This window comes from Hyaena hyaena, unplaced genomic scaffold (genome assembly GCF_003009895.1).
Source record: "Hyaena hyaena isolate Hyena2069 unplaced genomic scaffold, ASM300989v1 scaffold_331, whole genome shotgun sequence".
In the NCBI taxonomy this organism is placed as follows: Eukaryota; Metazoa; Chordata; class Mammalia; order Carnivora; family Hyaenidae; genus Hyaena; species Hyaena hyaena.
In genome coordinates this window covers 1,523,496-1,542,114 of record NW_024080965.1, presented here as the reverse complement: position 1 = coordinate 1,542,114, position 18,619 = coordinate 1,523,496, and the positions used below count along the sequence as shown (strand labels likewise).

Below are 18,619 nucleotides of genomic sequence, written 5' to 3'. Positions count from 1 at the left end.
GATGAATCGATAAAGATGTGGTGTATACACACACACACACACACACACACACACACACACACACATATACACACACACAATGTAATAGTCACTGAATAATTTCTTGCCATTTGCCACAACATGGAGGGGCATCTGGGTGGCTTAGACAGTTGAGCATCTGAGCTCAGCTCAGGTCATGATCTCATAGTTTGTAGGTTGCCTCCCATCAGTCTCTCTGCTATTGGTGCAGAGCCCACTTCAGATCCTCTGTCCCTCTCTCTCTCTGCACCTCCCCCATTTGAACGCACGTGCACAGTCTCTCTCTCTCTCTCTCAAAATAAAACAAAACAAAACAAGGATGGAGCTAGAAAGTACAATCTTAAGTGAAATAAGGCAGTCAGAGAAAGACAAATACCATATGATTTCACTCAGATGTGGAATTTAAGAAACAAATGAGCAAAAGAAAAAAGAGACAAACTAAGAAACAGACTTTTAACTATAGAGAATTAAGTGATGGTTATCAGAAGAGAGCTGGTAAGGGGATGGGGAAAATAGGTGATGGGGATTAAGAGTACACTTATCACAGGGGCACCTGGGTGGCTCAGTCAGTTAAGCAACTGACTTTAGCTCAGGTCATGATCTCACAGTTCATGGGTTCAAGCCCCACACTGGGCTCTGTGCTGACAGCTCAGAGCCTAGAGCCTACTTCAGATTCTGTGTCTCCCTCTCTCTCTGCCCCTCCCGCTCCCCCACTTGTACTCTGTCCCTCTCTCTCTCTCTCTGTCACAAAAATAAACAAACATTGAAAAAATAAAATAAAAAGAGTACACCTGTCATGAAGAGCATTGAGTAATATATAGAATTACTGAATCACTATATACCAGAAATTAATATAACACTGTATGTTAACTATACTGGAATTAAAATTAAAAACTTAATTAAAAATAAATTTATGAATTCATTTTTTATTGGTATTTTTTGAGGGTGAGGAGGTGGCCTAGAAAATGAGGTTATAAGCATTCTGTTAATATGTGGCAATTATCACTGATATTTCTTTTTTTTTTAATTATCACTGATATTTCATCATTACCACTAATTTTTTCCTCTCCCCTTTTTCTGTATTTTCTTTGTCATATTCTCATTTTTGTTTTTTGTTTCCCTTCTCTTTTTTACCCCCTCTGTTTATTTTTAAGGCAGTCAGTGGTCCCAGCCACGTGCACTGATCCTTTTAGGAGAGAGCTTTGTTTTGCTCTGTTTAAAAATATTTCTATTTGAGGGTGCCTGGGTGGCTCAGTCAGTTGAGCATCTGACTCTTGATTTTGACTCAGGTCACGATCCCAGGGTCATGGGATTGAGCCCTGTGTTGGGCTCTGTGCTGAGCATCACGCTTGCTTAAGATGCTCTCTCTCTCTCCCCCTCCTTCTCTCTTCCCCTCCCACTCTGTCCCTCTCCCCTGCTCACTCTACCTAAAAATATAAAAATAAAAAATAAAATAAATTTTCTATTTGAGTAAAGTAGACACAAAATGTTACATTATTTCAGGTGTACAACATAGTAATTCAACAGGCTTATGTGTTATGCTATGCTCACCACAAGCATAGCTAAAGTCTGTCACCATCCATGATTATTACAATGCCATTGACTATTCCTCATGCTGTACCTTTTATCCCTGTGATCTCTTCATTCCATAGCTGGAAATCTGTCCTTTATCTCTCACTTGTCCATCCCTCACTACCCCTCCCCTCTGGGAACCACCAGTTTGTTCTCTGTGTTTATAGGCCTGATTCTGCTTTTTTTGTTTATTCATTTGCTTTTTTTTAGATTCCACATATGAGTGAATTCATTTGGTATGTCTTTCTTAGTCTGACTTATTTTACTGAGCATAATACTCTCCAGGCCCATCCATGTTGTCACAAATGGCACGATCTCATTCTTTCTTCTGGCTGCATAATTTTCCATTGTATATATACATTCCATGTTCCTTACCCATTCATCTATCAATGGACACTTAGGGTGCTTCCGTATCTTGGCTATTGTAAATAATGCTGCAATAAACATACAAGTGCACATATCTTTTTGAATTAGTGTTTTTGTTTCCTTTATGTGAATTATTAGATCATATGGTTACTTCTATTTTTAATTTTTTGAGGAAACTCCATGTTTCCCACCATGGCTGTACCAATTTACATTCCTACCAACAGTGTACAAGGCTTCCCTTTTTTCCACATCCTAACCAACACTGGTTACCTCTTTTTTTTTTTTTTTTTTTTTTTTAGCCATTCTGACAGGTATAAGGTGATAATCTCATTGTGGTTTTTGATTTGCATTTCCCTGACACTTAGTAATGCTGAACCTCTTTTTGTGTGTCTTTTGGGACTATATCAAAATAAAAAGCTTTTGCACAGAGAAGGAAACCCATCCACATAATAAAAAAAAGCAACCTACATAATGGGAGAAGATATTTGCAAATGACATATATGAGAAGAGGTTAATATCCAAAATATATTTAAAAAAAAAAACTTATACAACTCAACACCCAAAAAAACCCAAAGAACCTGATTAAAAAATAGGCAGAGGGTTTGAATAGATATTTTTCCCAAGAAGACATATAGAGAGAGCCTTGTTTCAGAGTTTAAATATAAACTCAAAATACAGGCAACAGTCCAAAACAACTGGATGGCTTTGTGGAAAGGAGAAAGGGTGACACCTGCTGGGAGAACTACTGGTGATTCCAATTCCAGATGGAATCTCCCTGGAAAAATGTACAGACACACAACCTTCATGTCATTCTCAGGAAACAATGTCCCCCCGAAGTACATCCAAAGTCCAGAAATCCCAAGTTAAGAATAAGAAAGACAGCTAATCTTTACTGCATGCTTACCTTGTGCCAGATGCTCTGTGTGTATAACCTCACTCAATCCTCACAACTACCTGGGGTAGGTATTATTATCCTCCTGAGGCCGAGATAATGTAACTGGCCTAAAGTCACAGCTACTAAGTTGTAGAGATGGATTTAAATAACATAATTTTACAATTAAAATATATAATTTTTCACCTAGTATCCCAATGATACTTCTGAAATTAGGTAAGTAGATAACAATTAACTAAAGGCAGCATAATAAAAAAAACAGGTCTCAAACATTATCCCACATGTTCTTAAGGTTTCCAAATCCCCTCCTGACATATTCAATCACCAAAAGTTTTATTTACACAGAACAGAAGAAGCTTCCCTGCTGCACTGAACGTACTAAGGAGAGAAAGAAACAACAGGGAGCAGGACCAATAGTACTAGGAGGCAGGGAGAGAGGAATGTACACCACTCATGGGCGGAGACCCTGATCTAGTGGGAAAAAAAAAAATTTTTTTTCAATCTAAGAAGTAAAAGGGCCATTCCAAGTACTAGACTTGAAAATCAGGAAGCCATCTACGGCCATACCACCCTGAACGCGCCTGATCTCGTCTGATCTCGGGAGCAAAGCAGGGTCGGGCCTAGTTAGTACTTGGATGGGAGACTGAAAATCAGGAAGCCTGGGGCACCTGGGTGGCGCAGTCATTTAACTGTCTGACTTTGGCTCAGGTCATGATCTCGTGGTCCATGAGTTCAAGCCCTGCATTGGGGTCTGTGCTGACAGCTCAGAGATTGAAGCTTACTTGGGATTCTGTGTCTCCCCCCCCATCTCTCCCCTACTCTCATTCTGTCTCTCTCCCTCAAAAATAAACAAACATTAAAAAAAAGAAAATCAGGAAGCCTAGACTCAAGTCTTATAAACTATATGTGGCGTAAAAAAAAAACTTTCATTTTTTACTGATTTTGTTCCCAACTAGTAAAATTATTATCTGTTAATGTAGACGGTCATGTATAGAAAACTAGAGAAATTAAAATCATTTCTGTGTCTCCTGCTAAACTTCCCAGAAAAATTCAAATTGCAGAGGTACATCTAACTTCCTCATTCTCAAAGGTTTATGTGTTCAAATCAGAAGACACAGAGCTAAAAGAGGCATGAAAAGCACAGAAGGAAAGAGAGCTGAATAGTCAGTGTACTTAATTGGAAGGAGAGCATCAGAGAACAAGGTAAAAACACTGACAGTTAGCGTATCTCCTTCTGGTCTCTTCCTATGTATTGCCCCTGCTGCATCCTCTTCCTTTGTGTAAAAGCTAGTCAAGGTAACATCTACAGTTTCCAAGACCCAAGCTGAGCTTGGGTCAGCCTCGGTCCAGGAGGCTCACAGCTGAAAGATTCATGCTAGGGTCTTCTAAAGAATCTATTTTGTGGTCCTGAGATTCCTGAGGCCAATTTTAACTTCAAAGCAAGTTCAGAACCCAGGATACCAGTCTTTCCAGGGAAGGCATTCAGCAGAAAATCTCTTTTTAGTATTTAAGTCTTGACTACACAAGATATCATTATAAAGCAAAAAAGCTGATTCCAGAAGCTACACCCTCAAATTCTCCAAATGTTGTAGATATAGTGCATATTCCCACAGAGTATCTTCTTACAGCCACTATTTATTTGCTCCAGGAACCAGGTATAGGAAAGGACAAATCCACACCACCCATATCCTCTGCACAGCTCGAATGGAAGCCATTGTGCTCTGGCCCTTTCTCCACTCCCTCTGGTCTGAGTTGGACTACAGCCCCCAGTGGAAGGGCTGTAAGTAGGCGCAGATACACGTTTCCTGCTATAACATTTTGATCTATTTCTCTCTCCCTTTCCAACACTGATTAATAAGGAAGTGTTCAGAGCAGAGGTAGAGGGTCAATGTAAAGTGCAAAACACTCTCAAAATAGATTTTGAGGATTAAGATCCAAATTCAATATTCCTTCTCACTGACAAAGGGTTAGGGAAGTTTGTGAGGTTTCTCTTTCCCCACCTCTGCACGTTCTCGCTCTCCTCACACGTGCACGTGGTTTAAGAAATTAAGCCTATTCCCTTCAGGGCCATACTCAAAAGGGCAAGTAACAATATCAATAACATTCCCGAGAAATTCCACCATTTTGCTGGCTCCTCCTGAGTCATCACAAAAACTGCACTGAGCATAAGCATCAGCTTGTGGAACACTACTGGCTTCCGTGCTCAGGCAGAAATGTGCAGACTTAATCAAGTATCCTTGGTGAAACGGTTTATGGTTCATCTTTAGAAGTTCATATGTCTATCAGAGTGAGGTGAGAAATACTTAGAATGTCACTGAGAAATGGCTACAACTATTCATTTTAAATTACTTCCTTCCTTTTTAAAAAATGTTTATTTATTTTTGAGAGAGAGAGCGCAAGCAGGGGGGGGCAGGGGGGGCCAGAGGATCCCAAATGGGCTCCGTGCTGACAGCAGAGTCCAACATGGGGCTCGAACTCATGAACTGTGAGATCATGACCTGAGCCAAAGTCTGACGCTTAACCAACTGAGCCACCAGGCGCCCCTTAAATCACTTTCTTTTAGACTGGTTCCGATGACAACTTTAATGTAATGTTACCTATTGATAGGGAGTCAAAATGGGGCTATGTGACATCCGTCTCTTAATCTCTGTACCACAACTCCTGCTTATTATATATTAGTAAATAGTAATGTTGCTCGCAAAGCCATATTCGTTTTTAAGGGGAGAAAAAAGATGAATGTAGTCTGAAGTCCGGCTACAATATGGGGCAGTGGAAAGAGAATGCTGGACTTACAATCAGGTGACAGGACCTCACCTTCTGAGGCCAAATGCTTTCATCTGCGGGTAGCATTCCTTGAATCTCATTTTCATTATTTATTAAACGCAGTTAATAATATTCACTTTGCTACCAGGTCTGTGGTGAGGATCGGAGGAGAATGTATTTGTGAGCAAATACTATGGAAATTATCAAATGCTAATATAAGGCATTATTATTGTCAGCACGATCTTACTAAAGACTCTCCAGAGGTTAGCACTTTTAAAAATTCAAAAAGAATCTAGTTGTCCAAATGGGCCAACTCCATTCATCTCACTGTCTACTGTCTACTTTTTTTTTTTTTCAAATAGTTTACTGTCAAATTGGTTTCCATATAACACCCAGTGCTCATCCCCACAAGTGCCCTCCTCCATGCCCATCTCCCCCCTGCCCCCCACATCCATCAGTCCTCACTTTGCTTCTTAGCATTCAAGAGTCTCTCATGGTTTGCCTCTCTCCCTTTCCCCCACCATTCCCCCCCTTCTTCTCACCCATGGTCCTCAGTTAAGTTCCTCCTAATCCTCCTATACGTGCAAACATGTGATATTTGTCCTTCTCTGCCTGACTTATTTCGCTCAGCATAACACCCTCAAGGTCCATCCATGTTGCTACACATGGCCAGATTTCATTGTTTCTCATTGCCATGTAGTATTCCATCGTATAGATAAACCACATCTTCTTGATCCATTCGTCCGTTGATGGACACTTAGGCTCTTTCCATGATTTGGCTATTGTTGAGAGTGCTGCTATGAACATTGGGGTACATGTGCTCCTATGCATCAGCACTCCTGTATCCCTTAGGCAAGTTCCTAGCAGTGCTATTGCTGGGTCATAGGGGAGTTCTATTGTTAATTTTTTGAGTAACCTCCACACTGTTTTCCAGAGGGGCTGTACCAGTTCACATTCCCACCAACAGTGTAGGAGGGTGCCCGTTTCTCCACATCCTCGCCAGCATCTAGAGTCCTCTGTTTTGCTCATTTTAGCCACTCTGGCGTGAGGTGGTATCTCAGTGTGTCCACTGTCTACTCCTGAATGATCAACTTACCTCGGTGGAGGGGAAGACTGTTCAGTTCTTGGGATGTAAATTCACAGATACAGACAAACAGCCTCTCTCCTTCTTTTAGACTGGGGATGGTCACAATTTCCACAAAACTGCTGGGGAACTGTCCTGAAAGTAAAAGCAAACATTTCTAATACTGAAATTTCATTTTCTGTGTACCAGGACATAACTTTTTTTCTGAGCCCATTTACAGACACTGAATTGAAAACTGAGTACACAAAATTTCATTCATGCAGAGCAGAGAGAATACAATTCAATCCGATCAGCATTAATTGGGTACTACTCCAGACAAGGCACACTGCAGAGGGAAAAATGAGTAACATGGTCTTGGCTCTCAAATATCTTAAATCTAATTCAGACATAAACAGTAATTCAATTCTGAAATCTAGTGACACAAGAAAGGTGCACAGTTCGCTATGGAAGTTAGAGAAGGCAGAAAACGGTTCAGGAAGAATACAAAAAATTTTATGAAAAAGATTACTTCTGAGTCTGAAGATGGGTAGAGGTTTAGTAGTAGTAGACAGACAGGGCCTATCAGTTAGTTTAATGGATTCCACCTTCTAAATACCTCTTGCATCCACCCACTTATCTCCAGACCCATCACCTTGGGACAGGTCAGCAGCAGGTCTCACCTGGGTTACTGCAACAACCTCCCAGGCTGCCTCCCTGCCCTTGGTTTTGCCCTTCCCTATCATTTTTCAACCTGAAGCAGTGAGCTTTCTGAAATCTGATGGTGCTTCAAGCACCTGTATTGTACCCCATCCATAGCTCCCTACTATGGCATATGCTGTGCTCCACAATCTAGCTGCTGCCCCTCTCCCCAGCACTGTCTCCCCTCCTCAACCTTTCACACTTCATGCCAGGCTGAACTTTCCTCGGACCCTCCATGTTCTTTGTCATTCCAGGGCCTTTGGATAAGCAATTCTCTGTCTATCCTCTTTGTCTTGCTAACTCTTACTCATCATTTGTGGCTTAGCTGAGCTATCATTTCTATTGGGAAATAATCTATTCTCTCCCAAATGTGGGTTAAGTGTCAACAGAGTCGATATAACAAACTGTAGCCCAGAACTGCATAACTCTGTGTACGTTAAGGACTGGATTTAACACAGGTGCATAGCATGGGGTAAAAACCTTCACCCTTCCCTAGGTTAATTAAAGAAACTGGTACTAACATATATTTTAAAGACTGGCAGAAAGGAAACCAGGTGCAAAAGAAGTGGAAGGTAGCTGCACCTAAGGCAGGGGTAGCTTTGATAAATTTAGGCCACCCATGCACCTAAAGAGCAAACAGGACGTATCATACTGCCTTGAAAAATAGAGTGAACAAAAGGGTAGAAAATGTTTGAGGAAGACAGCCAGAGAAAACATGGTGGAGACTGACTTACGTTCAAGGAATCACAGATAAAGTAATGACAAACAACAGAGTTCTGAATAAAGAAGTAACATGTATTTTCAGAAGGCAAACAATGGCACTGGGGAGCACAAAGGATAAAGGCCTGGGAAGGATAAGTAAAGATGTGAACAGAAAATTGGCCTGGGGCAGCTGGTATCAAACCATCTCCGCCTTTGGGAGGAGCCAATAAGGAGAGATGGATTGATAACAAACATTTTCTTCTCACTGGTAAAAACCACAGCAAAGACATAAAAAACACAAAAGGATTCTGAAGTTGATTGACTTGGGCTTCCCATTTAATTTTCATTTTTATTATGGAAAGAATGGAGGGCCTGGGGTCTATTTTGTACCGGGGGAATTATGAGCCTCTTACCTGTAACATCTTCTTTCTTTCCTAGAAGCCAAAATTCATCCACCACCGCCAACACCTCAATAACATCTCCCACAAAGAGAGGTAGCTCCTCTGATACACTTGGGCAAAAGTCAAAGATGGCCCGAACCACTGAGCCAGCCTCCATGTTTTATAACCTAGAAACACAGGTCAAAAGAAATTGGAAAGTGTAACTATTTAAGACATTGAACTATAGGTCAATATCTTGAGAATGATAAAGTTTAAGATATAAAGACACTTAGAGGGGCGCCTGGGTGGCTCAGTCGGTTGAGCGCCCGACTTCAGTCAGGTCATGATCTCACAGTTTGTGGGTTCAAGCCCCACGTCAGGCTCTGTGCTGAAAGCTAGCTCAGAGCCTGGAGCCTGTTTCAGATTCTGTGTCTCCCTCTCTTTCTGAGCCTCCCCTGCTCATGCTATCTCTCTCTCTCAGAAAGAAATAGAACATTGAAAAAAATTTTTTAAACAAAATAAAGACACTTAGAATTAAGTCAAAGTTAGGCAAATAAGAAGTTTGTACTTTATACTTTGAAGAAATTTATGTACTGTCTCACAAAAATAATGATTTCCTCATATATTCTTCATTTGATTCTCATGGCAATTCTGGTGTTGGAAAAAAAAAAAGTGACCTTTATCTGTGAGTGACAGAAAAGGTACAAGTTGGGACATATAGACTTCTCAATAGGTCTTATGGGGCCAATAAGGAAATTAACAGTTTTGAAGTACAGTCAATATGGTACTTTTAAAATACAGTATTTAAAAAGTAAGAGTTTTGATAAGAGACTCTTAAATACTGAGAGCAAACTGAGGATTGATGGGGGGTGGGAGAGAGGGGAAAATGGGTGATGAGCATGGAGGAGGGCATTTGTTGAGATGAGCACTGGGTGTTATATAGAAACTAACTTAACAATAAATTCTATTAAAAGAATAAATAAATAAATAAATAAATAAATAAATAAATAAATAAAAAGTAAGGGTCTGGGGGCGCCTAGGTGGCTCAGTCAGTTAAGCGTCCAACTTCAGCTCAGGTCATGATCTTGCAGCTTGAGAGTTGGAGCCCCATGTCAAGCTCTGTGTTGACAGCTCGGAGCCTAAAGCCTGCTTCAGATTCTGTGTCTCCCTCTCTCTCTGCCCCTCCCGTGCTCATGCTCTCTCTCTTTCTCTCAGAAACAAAAAATAAACATTACATGGGCACCTGGATGGCTCCGTCAGTTAAGCATCCGACTTCGGCTCAGGTCATGATCTCGTGGTTTATGGGTTTGAGACCCGCGTCAGGCTCTGCTGACAGCCAGCTCAGAGCCTGGAGCCTGTTTCAGATTCTGTATCTCCCTCTCTCTCTGACCCTCCCCTGCTCATGCTCTCTTTCTCTCTCTCCCTCAGAAATAAATTTAAAAAACAAATTACAAAAGAAGTTTTTAAGTAGGGGCTTTTAATATGGCATTTCATTTACTTCCCCAGAACTATCTTAAAGATTAGGATACCTATGCTCAGCAAGTTGAAAAACATAAACTTAATTTGTCTAAAATCACAGAATTCATACCAGCAGGCCAGGATTCTGGCTCCTACTTACCCCTCCCCCCCCCACGCACTCACAAAAGGAATGTGGGATCACACTTCAATAGCAGAGATTTAAAAGTGTAAAGTCAAAATCCATGAAAAGAACAAGAAAGGGTGATATAAAAATGGCACCTCCCGACGAGATTTAGTACAGTAGACCAGATCGAGAATGTGTTTTCAGTTCAAAGACACCTTCAGTTTAAAGACACTATGTTCAAAGACATAGTATCCTTGCACTTTTAAGGATCTGTCACCTTGACATGTGCCCAGGGAACCTCCTCAATGCACGTTTAAGCAACAGAAAGGGAAGAAAGTGGCCATGTGCTCAGCCGTCAACATTCAGCTGTGATTAGCAACCTACCTCCCATGTGTTTCCCAGAGAGTACCTGACGCTCCCCAGAGTGTCCAGGCCTCAAGCCTATTTTCCTTTATTCTCCTCAAGTGTTTGTCTGGTGTTGGTAGAGATAAGGCTTCTAACTTTTGTCTCACATATAACTATGATGACATCAAAAAGCATTAAATGCCTAGTTACAAAAAAAAAAAAAAAAAGATGGTGATAGCTCTGTTGAGTTTATTATCTAAGAAAACAATGATGTAGACCAACATGTTAGGCATATGATAAATAGTTGAGGATATTAATGTGGAGCATCCTGACGATTTTAATGAATCATGCAACACAATTAAATACTGCATCTTTAATTTGTACTGTTGAGTAAAAGGAGCTTATCTCTGTGTTACCGGAACTTTTTGTCTACAATGAGATGACTTGGGTCCACATGGAAAAGAGAAGTGACCAGAAACATTCCCTACATCCTCTGCCCTCAGCATTTGCTTTAGGCGTTAGAAAACATCGAATTACAATCCCATGCTGAGAAGGCAGCATAATGTGAATGCAAAGTAACCAGGTATCTGGAGTCAGAGATCAAGGTTTGATGCCAGCTCCGGCTTTTATTATTATTTCACCTTGGATAAACTATTTAAACTCTCTAGGCTATAGTTTCCTGTTCTCAGAAAAATAGGGATAATCATACTTTTCATAATCATCATCAGAGGTATGATGATAATGATAAAAATAATAATGCCTAGTATTTCTTGAACATTTACTACGTGCCATGCACTGTGCTATGTCCCTCATTGGGTCCCCACAACAATCCTATCCTATATTATTGGTTTCCATTTTGCAGATGAGGATATGGGGTCAGAGAGGTGACACAATCTGTCCAAGGTCACACAGCAAGTCAGAGATGGAATGGAAACCCAGATCTGCCTACAGCCTTACAGCCAGAGCTGCCTACAGCCTACTACCAGTATGCTGATAGTGTGAAAGCACCTAGGACAGGGCTGGTATAGGAGGTGCTAGATAAATGTGAGCAGTTGTTACTAAACATTATTTCCACAATCAGCTACAAGCTCAAATCTGTTTCACTGATATATCACCAGAGAATGTGCTATTTCAAGCACAGAAACACCACAGAATCTACCATTTCCACATGTCAAAACTTGGTTCAGCTTTGACCATGTTTAAAAATAGACACATCATAGGAGTACCTGGGTGGCTCTGTTGGTTGAATGTACGACTTTAGCTCAGGTCATGATCTCACAATTCATGGGTTCGAGCCCTGTGTCAGGCTCTCTGCTGACAGCTCAGAGCCTGGAGTCTGCTTCAGATTCTGTCTCCCTCTCTCTCTCTGCTCCTTCTCCACCCATGTTTTCTCTCTCTCTCAAACATTTAAAAAAAGGAAACACATTAAACACATTATATACCTCCCTTGCCTTCTCTATAGAGTAGGAAAGACACTGAACATAATTTACTCTTTGCTTGAGGACGCAAGTTCATTATTAAGACCATACATTAGTATACTGTGTTGTGAGGCATAATACCAGTGCTGTGTAACTTTTGGGTCTTTCTCTTTTGCTGTCAGCCATCCTTCTGCTATCAGTTACCTCCTCAGTCAGCTTTTCTACCCTCTTTCTAGATTGCTGTTTATAGTCTGCTGGGGAGGAAAGGCCATACAGACACTGCCACACTTACTAGAAGTTCCCAGATAAATAAAATGTAAACAAGCTCTAAAGGAAAACCTAACAAACTCTTCTGTGGTGGTAAACTACATGTGTTAGTTAGCTAGAGTTTTCCAACAGTTATTTTTTATGTGCTCTGAGGCCCCTTTCTTATTTTCTGGCTGTCTTCCAAACAGCTGAGGTTGCCAGATGTCAGATTTCCGCCTTAAGGGTGGTATCATAAATATTTTTTTTAAACAAGCATAATATTTTGCAAACCTCTTAGCCATCTATATGTTATCAACATACCTCCCCAAGGTTGGGCCATGGTAGTATTATTTTACTCCTTCTACTACATTTTCTCAAATTCCATTGCACTCTCAGACTAAATATATATCTTGTTATCTGAAATGTCAAAAAGGGAATTAGCATTTGCTCTGTAGGATGTAAGAGACAGACCCTGTTACACTGAGGGGTAAACTTTGTGATCTGAAAGAGTTAAAGCTTCTCCCTCACAACTTTTTGCTGTACCAGAAAATGACTCAGAAGCAGAGGAGGGTCTGGCTAAATGAATGCTGTTACTGACTGACCTCCTACCCTGTTGGAATGAGTGCGTAATCACTGAGGAATACACACCCTGAAGGGTGCTGGAGCCAGAGCCTGGCTAAAGCACAGGATTCGTGTGTGTGAGACGGGAAAGGAGGGCTTGGTGCCGTCTGGTTTACGTGGAATATCATGAATTTCATCTCCGTCTTCTCTGCTCTGCACACCCTGTGAAGAGCAACTACTATTGTTCCTGCCTGGGCCATTTCAGAGTCCGGGACAGATATTTTGAAACTTAATCATAAATAGCTTATATAAGCTGTTCCACCAACTCCAGATGGAAGTAAAAAAAGAACTTCAGAGGAAATCAGAACACAGCTGGCTTGAGAGAAAGCAGAGGAAAGAACTGCCCATATGGTAGGATGTCAGGGACATCAGGAAAGTCTGTTATGAAAACACCACCTTCTCTCGCTGGTGAATGCCTGCATTTCCTCTGGAGAGTCATTCTACGTTTGAGATATAAAGGTCCTTAATTCTTCAAACTCTTTTAGAACACAGACGCTAAGAGGGTAGAGATTTTTGTCTGTTTTGCTCACTGGAGTAGAGCAGTGCTCAACATGCTTTCAAATTTTTAGCAAGCAAATGATTTATTGAACTTTAGAAAAATATACAAAACCATCATATCAAAATCTCAACTTCCACTTATCTAAAACTAAATTAACCATCCCTTTTGCACAAACAGTTTGACCTTCCAGCTCATATAATAGTGTCATATAAATCTTATAGATCTAATACTGCTGTGGACTTCACCCTCTACAGTTGACGGTACGCTAATAGCAACAGCTACCGTTTGATAATCTACCATGTGCCAGACACTGAACTGGAAGCTTGAATCATTGCTGCATTGCAAGGTAGACAGCAAGGCTCCAGAGCCAGGAAGGCGGGGTTCAAATCCCAGTGTCACCACTGGGCAATATATCTAACACATATATATTATATATTATGTTATTTATATTATATTTTATATTTAATTTAAATATATATAAATATATAAAATATATTATACACTATATCTATATATCTATTTGCTATTTTGCTAGCAAATAAACAGCTAAGCCAGAACCAGAATTCAGGTCTGTTTGACTCCAGTGCCCATGTTCTTTTTACTGTAAGCATAACATCTCTGAAATCTCCCTGGTTCTTCCTTCAAAATCTTCTAGACTTCCATTTTCCTCTCTTCGGTTCTCCAACATTTTATTATGAAAATTTTCAAATAGTGAACTTAAAAGAGTTTTACACCTACCACCTAGATTCTACCATTCACATCTTTTTGCAGTTATTTTATCACATATCATCTCTCTTTATCCATTTGTCAATCCAGGTTAATTTTTTGACACATTGCAAATATTTTATTTTTGATGCATTTCAAAATAAACCACAGACATTTCCCTCCAGCACTTTGGCATATATATCTTAACTGGAGGTCATTATCTGTTTACTTTTTTTTAAATGTCTGTTTATGTTTGAGAGAAAGACAGAGTGCAAGCAGGGGAGGGCAGAGAGAGAGGGAGACACAGAATCTGAAGCAGGCTCCAGGCTCTGAGCTGTCAGCACAGAGCCCAACAAGGGCTCAAACTCGCAGATTGCGCTGCGAGATTATGACCTGAGCTAAATTTGGACGCTTAACCGACTGAGCCACCCAGGCAACCCTGTTTACATTTTTTATTGTTGTTTCTAAGTGTTGTTTTCCTCTTTTCTTGGCCAAAGATACAATTCAGTTCTCCCCACTGTCAATGAACCTAGTTAATCTTTTAAACTATTGATTTTTACATATTGTTCAGTTGCTTAAAAATTCACCAGGTCTTCCTGTTTTCCCTTATTCACATATTCAACAAATATTTATCAAGCCTAATGGACTCCGTCAAATTCCCATGCAGGCTAAAACTCTGGCTGTACTTTGATGACCGTTTAACCAATATTCTTTAAGTATTTATTCTCTAATCCTGTTGGTGGCTGATAGGAGCATTCAACTAACCTCTACTGTCCTAAATAGTTCAACTCCTATCCCAAAGTATCTACCCTACCTAAGGAAAAATTAAGCCCTGCAGATAACTTGATCATTAATCTCAGAAGGAGATTTCTCTTTCTCTTTCAGTTAGAGAGTGAGAGAGAAGGTGAGAGAGATTTTCTTAAATCTGCATTTTTTAGTGACTCAATATTTTAACACTTTCTATCCACTGATATCGTTGGCAGCTACCTCTTAATCCAGTTTTACTCCCATGATGTACCAAAGATTATTCAAGATACAGTTCCTGCCCCCAAGAAGCTTAGCTTAGTCCCCCCATTCCCCCAAAATGTGTTCTGAGGACATTAATCACCTCCTAATACCAGAGTTTCATGGTCACAATAAACTTGGGAAAAGCTATGGACTGACTATATTTCCCTCTAGAAGGGGCATAAAACATTAAAAAAATTTTTTTTTAATAAAAAAAGCTTCTATCCCACAAACCATGAGATCATAACCTGAGCCAAAATTAAGAGTATGCTTAACCAACTGAGCTACCCAGGCGTCCCCTAAGAATCCTTTGTAAACCAGCTTTTCTAAATTTGTCTCCCAAAACACACGTTTTTGTTTTGTTTTGCTTCACCTCACCCCACCTGAGTAGCCCTTAGTGCAATCTTATAATCAAAATGCTCTCTGCTCCAATAAAGTACTTTCTGTCCAGAATTTTTTCATTTGTTTACATGCTCCTTCCTTTCTCCATGGTGGGCTCCCTTGTCTTTCCACATATTTAAAGACTCCTCACTTTCTACTTTCTCCAACTGATGCCCACCTTTCCTGCTCATGCTCACTTCCCTTTAGGTACTATAGTCCTTGCTCTTATATCACTTTGTAGATTTCTGCGATATCACACTGCACATGTATGGGTTAAAGTCATGACAGTAAATGTATTAATGAGAAAATACTCATAAATAAATCACATTTTAATCAGCTTAACGATAACCCACAACCCTCATTTAATGATAAATGAAATAAATCACATTTTAAAATGTATATCACAGGGGACACCTGGGTGGCTTAATCAGTTAAGCATCCGACTCTTGATTTCGGCTCAGGTCACAATCCCATGGTTCATGAGTTCAAGCCCCACACTGGGCTCTGTGCTGACAGTGTGGAGCCTGTTTGGGATTCTCTTTTCTCTCTCTCTGCCCCTCCCCCACTTATATGTGGGCTTTCTCTCTCTCTCAAAACGAATATAAAAATTAAAAAAAAATAAAGTAAAATGTTTATCACGGGGCACCTGGCTGGCTCAGTTGGCTAACCAACCAGCTCTTAATTTCGGCTCAGGTCATGATCTCATGGTTCGTGAGTTCAAGCTCCACATCACAGTCCGTGCTGACAGTGTGGAGCCTGCTTAGGATCCCTCCCCCCACTTTGCCCCTCCTCATGCTCAAACTCTCTCTCTTTCAAAATAAATAAACTTTGAAAAATAAAGTAAAATGTACAACACACAACCTAGTATCCATCCACAGATGAAAAAACAAAATGTAGCATACTCTCTTACGCTTAGTAGGAATGCAAACTGGCACAGCCACTCTGGAAAACAGTATGAGGTTCCTCAGAAAGTTAAGAATAGAACTACCCTACAATCTAGCAACTGCACTACCAAGTATTTACCCAAAGGATACCAAAATACTAATTTGAAGAACTACATGCACCCCAATGTTTATAGCAGCATTATCAACAATAGACAAATTATGGAGGGAACCCAAATGTCCATCAACTGATGAATGGATAAAGAAGATGTGGTATACAGACACATACATACATACACACACACACACACAATATTACTCAGTCATAAAAAAGAATGAAATCTCACCATTTGCCGTGACATGGATGGAACTAGAAAGTATTATGCTAAGTGAAGTCAGTCAGTCAGAGAGGGACAAATACATGATTTTGTTCATAAATGGAATTTAAGAAACAAAAATAAACATGGGGAGAGAAAAAAGGGAGGCAAACCAAGAAACAGACTCTTAACTATAGAGAACAAAGTGATGGTTACTGGAAGGGAGGTGAGTGAGATGGGTGATGGATATTAACGAGGACTGGTAATGAGCACCTGGTGTCATATGTAACTGATAAATCACTAAGTTCTACACCTGAAACTAATATTGCACTGTATATTAACAAGCTTGAATTTAAATAAAAACTTGGGGAAAAAAAGAAAAAAAACGTGCTGTATACATACAGTGGAACATCATTCAGCCTTAAAAAGGAAGGACAGTCTGGCACACGCTTCAACACGGAAGAAACTTGAAGACGGTATGCTAAGTCACAAAAAGGCAAACACTGTGTGTTTTCATTTATATGATGATTCAAGAATAGTCAAACTCAAAGAAACAGGAAGTAGAATGGAGGTTCCCAAGGACTGGGGTGAGGGGAAATGAGCATGGAGTTTCAGTTGGGGAAGATGAAAGGGTTCTGGAGGTGGACGGTGGTGGCTGCACAATGTGAATGTACTTCATGCCACAGAACTGTACACTTAAAGCTGGTTCAAATGGGGGTGCACCTGGGTGGCTCAGGCGGTTAAGCGTCTGACTCTTAATTTCAGCTCAGGTCATGATCTCACGGTTCATGGGTTTGAGCCCCATGCTGACAGCACAGAGCCTGTGTGGGATTCTCTCTCTCTCCCTCTCTGCTCCTTTCCCCACCCCACTCAAAATAAATAAACTTAAAATTTTTTTTAATGTTTAAATGCTAAATCTTATGTTATATATATTCACCACAGTAAAAAAGTTTTAAAAATGTATGTCCTAGAAGTGAGAGAAGGCCTGGGGAACTTTAGTAATTTTTAATAAGCAACATATCTACAAGTCTGAACATATTACTGAAAAAATACTCTGAGATCACAAACTATAATCTTTCACCCTGATAGTGATATCACACAGCCTAATAAGTAATTTCCAAACCAGCTTTTTGAGAAAAGAGCTGAGCCTGCTACAGATTGAGGACACTAACAACAAGTATGCGCTGGATGTCTTCCATTTCCCTCCTGGGCCTGTGTTCCACCCCCTCTGCCCAGCACCCTGTGCTGTGCTCCTCAGAGCTGACCACAAGAACCACATCAAGGTGCTCCCTTGCCTCTGGCCTCTAGTTGGGTTCAGCAAATGGGCGACACAGCAGGAGAGCTGACGGTAGAAGGACAGTGGAGGTTCAGGTGTTTATTCCCCAGGCTCTTTCCCTGCTGGGCTATCAGCTGGCTCCCAGTTCCCTGCCTCTTCAGCCTCGGGTGCTTCTTCTGCAAGCCTGGGGTTGTTATTTTCCCCAAACCTGTCTGTTCTATTCTAAGAAGGGCGTCCTCAAATGATCCACCTTCAGAGTGCCTTCCATATTTTGCTAGGCCCCTGATGGATACATGCCCAAAGGAATCTTCAGGATTTCTGAGAATCGTGCATGAAAACATTGGGACAAAGAATACACAAAACCATAAAATTCGTACACAAAACCGTAAAATTCGTTTCCTAAATCTACCATTCTGAATCCAGATGACAGATAAGAACTAGAGATGCAAATTTTGAAACCTTTAAAAAATATTAATCAAATTATTGGCACCTGGATTACGCCACTAAAAATAATACTCTCACTTTTGATGGATCTGGTGCATGGGACCCAGACTCTAAATTCTTGTTTCAAAATTCTGAGCCATCTGATTTACCATTAGGAAAGTGGGATACAACGCAGGAGAGTTTTGAAAATTTATTCTTTCAAAAAGCACTAGTGACATTTGCAATATTCTTCCTAATACTTCCCAATTTATACTGTAAGTCTAAATTCTGGGATGCCAAAACAAAATTTCTGAAGAGGTTTCCTAAACGAAAGCCTGCTGTTTCTCCTTTCTTGCTTCTTGTTTGGGCCTGCAAGGGGGGCGCCCTGGAGCAGGTACACCTCTGCCTACCTGACAAAAGCTACGGAAGAGGCCCTCTTGGTGGGGACTCTCCAGTAGAGGTTCC

General features: G+C 40.5%; 1 protein-coding gene across 1 annotated transcript in view; it reads right to left on the bottom strand.

Annotated features, from left to right (window-relative positions):
- The window catches only part of LOC120243194 (dynamin binding protein), a 111,033-nt gene that overhangs the window by 66,805 nt on the left and 25,609 nt on the right, over positions 1–18,619 (bottom strand). The window contains exons 3-4 of the mRNA XM_039249243.1: positions 8,489–8,643; positions 6,708–6,830 (exon numbers count right to left, since the gene is read on the bottom strand). Coding sequence (XP_039105174.1) covers positions 6,708–6,830; positions 8,489–8,633 — 268 coding nt within the window. The 5' untranslated portion in view covers positions 8,634–8,643. The remainder of the gene's footprint in view (positions 1–6,707; positions 6,831–8,488; positions 8,644–18,619) is intronic.